The sequence below is a fragment of the Ochotona curzoniae genome, unplaced genomic scaffold, assembly GCF_017591425.1.
Source record: "Ochotona curzoniae isolate NIBS_2020 unplaced genomic scaffold, NIBS_Ocur_1.0 contig_1274, whole genome shotgun sequence".
Taxonomy (NCBI): domain Eukaryota; kingdom Metazoa; phylum Chordata; class Mammalia; order Lagomorpha; family Ochotonidae; genus Ochotona; species Ochotona curzoniae.
Window position 1 is genome coordinate 4,369,524 of NW_024465023.1, and position 7,298 is coordinate 4,376,821.

The window sequence follows — 7,298 nt, forward strand, 5'->3', positions numbered from 1 at the left end:
TCTGTAATCTATTTGGCATCATTTGCCTCTGCAGAGTTGGTCTTTACTACCAATGTGAGCTTGGAAGTTGATGTTGCTGACACTCTTTTAGCAAAAGGGCCTTTTATTACTGCTGTCTTGGCTGCCCTCACTGACCATATGCTAATCAAGGGTGCTCCGTCCCTAGGGTAGTGGGAATCTCTTCTTTCCCTCGTTCTTTGATCTTTAGGTCCTTCCCTCTATGATGCATTTCCTCCCTTCACTGATTCAAGACCAAGTTGTAGAATGTAGGAATATGTTACTGATTAATATAACTTCCTGACCTCAGGGTTAGGACGGCTGATATCCTGCCCCAAGGTGAAACAAACGGCAGAATTCTCCTTGGAAACACCCACTTGACCATGATACAAAAGGTCTGTGCCAGAGCTTGTGACTGCTTCTGTACAAATAAGTGGAAAGCTCTCTTGCATTGTCCATTATGATCCTGGGATTGTAGTGGTCCGTGTTTTGTTCCTCTTTGTGCCTTATCCATGCACCCTTCTCGAGTTCTGAACTCAGCTGGAGCTGGACTTTGGCAAAATCTATAATCTCTTCAGAACATCTGCCTGCCTCTGTAATTGTTATCAAAAGCATTCATGTGTGGTAAAGTGATGGGGTGAGGTAAGGTAGGTTGTATCATTGAAAGGTGAATAGTAACACAAGAAAAAAAAGCATAATTCATTCATGCATATAGGAATGCATAGTCAGACACTCAAAAGTACTTACTGCATAGCTATTCTTTTTTAGGAAGTATGATTGTTGAAATAACATAATAAACAAATGAAATGAAACAGCAGATAAAGAATGGAATTTTAAAAGGAACATTGATCTATAGCCCACAATCTAAATAGTGTTTTCTGTACAAAAGAATGATTGCACTGTAAATATTTGAATTAAGGACAGGTGTTTGCCGTGCTGGTTAAGACAGCTCCAAAGTTAGAACGCCTGGGTCTGAATCACTGCTTAGTTTGTGACCCAGCGGCAGTAGGATATGGCTCAAGTCCTTAAGTCTCTGTAACCCACACAGACTAGGATTCTGGGCTCAGCCCCAGCTACTGCAGTCATTTCAGTAGTGAATCAGTTCTGCAGCTCTCTCTCTCTCTCCTGTTATCCTGCTTTATTTTTCAAATAAATAAAACTTTAAAAAATAAGTCCACCATTTTTCTGTATTTGCACAAGTCTTTTGCCTGTTTCTTCATGCATAAAATATGAATATCTCCTATGTGACCGCGTCAGTGAATTACACGATGTGTAAGTAGGCAGCTCAATATCTGATGAGTACTATGCACTAGACATATCAACGCTGTAGCTATTACTGTTCCATCTAGTGCTATTTTAAAAATAAACTTGAAAAAAAGATTTCTTGGACAGAAAGAAGCACGTAGGTCTGGAGTGGGAAACGGACAAGCAGAGTGGCGAGGAGGAGGAAAGGTGTGGAGGAGCCCGACGGAGTGACAGACTTTCCATGCCTGAGAATCGCTTCGAAAATTGTATGTGATAGATCCTTGCACAATAATACATACGAACAGAAAGTGTATAGGAAGGATTATGAAGGGTGCCAGAACAACCCACCAGGTGCTCGCAGCAAAAGGCCAGGCTTTAAACGAGCATACTACAATTCCCAGGAGTCTCCTCTTATCCCCAGTGAGCTCCTCTTCTGTTTAGTCTTGGTAGAGGGTGTAACTGATTTTCGCTGAATTTAATTATGTTACCACCATAACAATCATTATGGTGATCCCGGAATTGGCCTAAAGACTTGCACCCGAAGCTGGTCTCCCCACCTCTGCCTCTCCGCACCCCGCTCCGCTTCCTTTCAATCAGATCGCATTGTAAGCTCACCTTTCTCTGTCTGATCAGCTTGGCCAACTGCACTCCCGAGAGAAGTAGCAATGGTTCAGTCACGGGACGGGTGGTTCTTGAGTCAAACTTAGGACTGCCTAGAGCTCGAGCTGCTCGGCCTACTAGGCCGATGAGAAAACCTACAGCCTGCAGAAGCAGCATCCGAACGCGGGCTGTGAACCGAGACGCCATAGCCGGCTGGATTCCGCAAGGTCCTAGTGCTTGCGTGTTGCTTCACCCTGAGCAAATGAGGAAAAAGATTAAGCAAAGACGTGCTTAGGAGTCCTTGAATTTACAATTCCGGAATTTACCCACAATTCCAGAGGAGCTTAATGTCGTCACCTGCTGTGCTATCAGCCAGAGATGGGGGCGGAGCTGAAGCCTTCCCCAGGAGCTGCGAGAACGCGAAGTGACTTAGTGCTGCTGTAACTCAACCCAGAGAGATGTAAGGAAGAACACTGGCTTTGGCATTGCCTAGCTCTGCTGTTGTGTAGTCTCCATGTTATGTAATATTTCACACTCTGTGTTCATATGAGAATCTGCAATAATCACATCTCGATCACAAAGTCATGATAAACCACACATAATAAATCAGAGCAGTGTAACTTATGAAAATAATTTTTAAAATATTTATTCATTTATTTTTATTGGAAAGTCAGATATATAAAGAGAAGGAGAGACAGAGAGGAAGTTCTTCCCAAGAGTCACTCCCCAAGCGGCCAAAACAGAGCTTCCTCCAGGTCTCCCACACAGGTGCAGGGTCCCAAGGCTTTGGGTCATCCTTGTCTGCTTTCCCAGGCCACAAGCAGGGGGCTGGATGGGAAGTGGGGCTGCTGGAACACAAACTGACGCCTATATGGGATCCCAGCAGTGCATACTAGGCGAGGACTTTAGCCACTAATAGTGTGCAAGTCAAGGACTTTTTTTTTTAAGGCAAGAACTTTAGCCACTAGACTACCACGCTGGGCCCCGAAATAATTTTTAATCTGTAGTCACTGTAATTTGTTTCAGTTGTGCCTGTGAAAAAAGTGTTGTAGGTTTATGTTTGCATGTAAAACTTCAATACATTAGACAAATAACTAAATAAAAAGAGTATACATTTTATCCATATGCATATTATTTAAAACATCACAAGGTGGTGGTGGCAAATGCCCAATTTTTTTTTTTGAGGAAGATCTTAAGATTTATTTATTTTTATTACAAAGTCAGATATACAGAGGGGAGAGACAGAGAGGAAGATCTTCCGTCCGGTGAGCTGAAGCCGGGAACCAGGAACCTCTTCCAGGTTTCCCACAAGGGCGCCGGGTCCCAAGGCTTTGGTCCATCCTCCCTTGCTTTCCCAGTCCACAAGCAGGGGCCTGGATGGGAAGTGGAGCTGCTGGGATTAGAACCGGCGCTCATATGGGATCCTGGTGCATTCAAGGCGAGGACTTTAGCCACTAGGCCATGCCACCGGGCCCCATGAATGCCCAATTTTCATCATGCAACTCTCAAACTCCAGATATTTGAAATATGTCCTTTTTTACATCTTCTTACAATTGGTTCACATATGCTTCTAATTGAGCATTCCAAAAACCTTTTTTTTTTCCCAACCCTGCTTTCTTTCACGTCCCATAAGTGGCATTTTCACCTACACAGCTATGTATGTCAAAAATTTGAAAATAATTTCTTCTCTCATTCTCATGAATATCACCAAGCCCAGTCAATGACGACCTCTGCCATATCAGCCTCGCTGAGATCACACTGATATTTACATGAACTCCTAAAAATAATGTAGCTAATCAGCCTGTATTTAAGAAGCATTATTTTTAGATAAGCAAAATTGAGTGCATTATTCCCTACCAGTGATTCTGCCACAATCTCTCATTTTCCTCTGGTTAAATTCTCATGTACTCGTTCACTCAGGAACCGTGTGCCTCGTGCCTGAGAAGTCCTGCTCATGTTGTTAGCTCTTTCCTAAGTTCTTGCTACCTGAACTCAGCTGAAAGGTCTCTCCCTCACATATTTATGAATATTCTTTCCCAACTATTCCATTTGGTTCAAAGCAAGTATGTCTTACTGCATAAACTCTCCAGAATTCTCAACTAGATTTAATGCAACACTTTTATAACTATGCCCTATACATAAACCAAATCACAGTATTTAAAAATCTTAAGTTTACACTTAAGGTTCTTGTATATACGTTTCCAAGTAGCTATAAACTCCTTGAATCATATTTTTACCATGAGGGCCCAACGTAATTTGTGACATAGTCAACAGTGTAGGTTGTAGGTGTAAGGTATGAGTTTATCAAAGGATGACGGCTAAAGACTTTTTAAAGATAAGACTTTAAAACACAGCTGGCATTTAAGACATTGAATACATACAATGGAAAAGTTGCCCCAGTACTATCTTTTGATACGCCATTCTCTAGTGTCTACTGAAAGGTATCTTCACAGAATTTCTGCCTGATTAGGAACACATAGTAGGGGCCCGGCAGCATGGCCTAGTGGCTAAAGTGCTCGCCTTGAATGCACCGGGATCCCATATGCTGGTATCCCATATGGGTGCCGTTTTATATCCTGGTAACTCCACTTCCCATCCAGCTCCCTGCCTGTGCCCTGGGAAAGCAGTCAAGGACAGCCCAAAGCCTTGAGACCCTGCACCCGCGTGGGAGACCTGGAGGAAGTTCCTGGATCCTGGCTTCGGATCAGCATAGCATCAGCCGTTGCGCTCACTTGGGGAATGAATCATCGGATGGAAGACCTTCCTCTCTGTCTCTCCTCCTCTCTGACTTTATAATATAAATAAATAAATCTTAAAAAAAAAACACAATTTTTTAAAAAAAGGAACACATAGCAGAATGCAGGTTAACCATGACAGGCACATCTGACAGATCCAGTGGACATGCTTGATAGGATGTACTATAATCTAGGTTCCATTATAGTTGTCAGCAAAATCCATATCTGAGCAAATCTATCAGAAAGCCCTTTAAAAGTGAACGCGTTCTCATTGCCTAACTTTTGCTTTATCTAAGTTATAAAAGACCAACGTAAGTATCTGTTATATAAAGAATGTCCATGGATTAGATACTGACACAAGAAACCCGAATGCAAATCTTAGACCCTTCATTTATTTCACTTTATAACTTACACAAATGTTCATCTCTGAATACATTTTTCATCTCTACAGTGGAATATCTCTGATATTATCAATATTAAATAATATATATATAAATCCAAATCATTTGTACTGGGAAAAGAAAGAGTATGCACTTAAAAGATTAAGTCAATTATTTTCTGTCTCAAAAAGAAAGAAACAGGATTACTATGTCATTGTGTCATTCGTCTAGAAATCAAAGCATACTCAGGAATAATTTTTTTACACCTACACATTCCAAAACCTTAATATACCCTATGGATCTCATGTCCTTAGTGTGTCTGCAACCCATTCATTCCAAATGCTACTACTTTAAGTACTTATAAACTAGACACATAATTGCTTTGAAAATATTTTTGGACTGACTTTTGTACCTTCATGAAATTGAATAAAATTCTCATAGGTGGAAATTGATTTTCTGTGTGGACTAAATTCATATTTGATTTAAAGTAATAATAAACACCATTTTAAATATTATTTCATTTGTTTTATTGTAAATTATTTGTCTATGTTCAACATCCACTATTCTATTAATTTTTTAAAACATTAATATTTAATATTTCTTAATGTAAGGAAATAAACACCATTTTGTATGATAATGAATCATTTTATCTGCCTTATTGTGAATTTCCTGGTTGTGTCCACCATCTATTTTTCTATTCATTTTTAAAAATATTTACAATTTCTTAGTATGGTAAGGGAATTTAGCATGTTTACTTATGTCTTGTGTAATATCATCCTGACAGCAGTGTTCCCAGGCAAGCTTTCTTTTGAATGTGGATAAAAAAATCTGTCACTCGGAGGAGACCTGATAGAGAAGCCTGGGAAATTCCTCTGTCCAGATGTGGTTTCTGCAAGTGAGTACAAGAATCAAGGCTGGGAGCAGCTCACACCAGGCCAGATTATAGTACCCACCAGCATATGTGTGGGTCAAGTCTAGCGGCAGGCCAGGCTGGGCAAGTTCATAACACCAAGTGGCAGATGCGAGAACCAGGATCTGGAATAGGACAGGCCAGGTCAGGCTGCAATACCAGCCAGTTGACATTAGGGCCAAGACTGGGGGCTGGCTGGGCTGGGCTTTGCTGCAGCATCAACCAGCATTTGCTGGAACTGGTGACAAAACAGGCCCAGCCAGGCTGCAGTACCTGCTGGTGGATACTGAGGGGAGTCCCTAGCTGTGCCCAGTCCAAATCCAAGGGCATCAGAACAACAGCCAGGAGCCCTGAGCGGTCCACAGAAACAGAAGTTCCTTTGGGACTAGGGAGGGGAGATTTCTCTGGGCCTCTGGTTCCAACTTTGGGTCCCCACCCTCTCCTGCAATGACTATCAGGATTGCACCGGAAACCCCTCAAAACAAACAAATAACCAACCAAACAAACAAACAAATCAAGGAACAAGGAAAGCTTGGAATCAGACAGGAAATGGTCAGCGTGGATTCACTTATACCTTACTAGGTGGGACACAAAGATTAGTTACTCCTCACTAGGGTATTGAAGATTTCTCTGCACACCCCTCCTAAAACTGTTCACCTAAACTGTCGACATATGTCTTGTTAGAGTTATAAGCCAGTCTAGACTACCTGAAAAAAGCCAGGTTCAGCAAAATTATGCTTCAATGCTATAAAATGCTAAATACTATAATGAAAATAGACATGAGAAAGCTGAATAGTAATCTACAGCCATTTTAAGGCGTGTAGAACCCGATTGTATATAAACTAAAATTGAAATGTCAATGAAGAAGTCACAGGATGTGGTTAAGAACTTGCATTTTTTTTTAACATACTGGTTACTCAATACTATGTCAATTAATTCCATAACATTATAAATTGTTGCTGATGTTATGTTGGGGCTTTTAATTGATCGGGATGGTACTCTGCTGGCTCTACCTTAAGCCGTTGAACTTATCTGGGCAATAAGATGTTGGACTCTATGCTTGGTATTTGCTTGCAATGAAAGAATCTCAACTGAACTTGAAAAAAAAAGTTACTGGTTTGTGTGAGGCCATAAGAATGTTAGGTGGGATTGGAATTAATTCCTTTTTATCAATTTCTTGAGTTTTATGCATTGAACCCAGAGTAACTGCAATAAAGGAAAAAGAAACAGGCAGGGCAGCGTAAAACAAAAGTTTTGACCAAATGACCAGGACAAAGCAGATTATAAGAATTAGAGACTGGACACTAGTACATTTCTTTCCTCCAACTCCAAATCATTTGAACTACCAGAAAAGGCGAAGTTGTGTATAAAGTAACTCCATAAAGGTTCCAACACAAAGAAAAATCGAATTCCCGGGAAAACATATGGAGC

At 41.0% G+C, this 7,298-nt stretch overlaps 1 protein-coding gene across 3 annotated transcripts in view; it reads right to left on the reverse strand.

Annotated features, from left to right (window-relative positions):
* FAAH2 (fatty acid amide hydrolase 2) overlaps positions 1-2,104 on the reverse strand; it is a 60,350-nt gene extending 58,246 nt beyond the window's left edge. For all 3 annotated transcript variants that reach the window (XM_040997821.1, XM_040997813.1, XM_040997806.1), the window contains exon 1: positions 1,858-2,104. In XM_040997821.1, coding sequence (XP_040853755.1) covers positions 1,858-2,049 — 192 coding nt within the window. In that variant the 5' untranslated portion in view covers positions 2,050-2,104. The remainder of the gene's footprint in view (positions 1-1,857) is intronic.
* Positions 2,105-7,298: the final 5,194 nt, after the last annotated feature.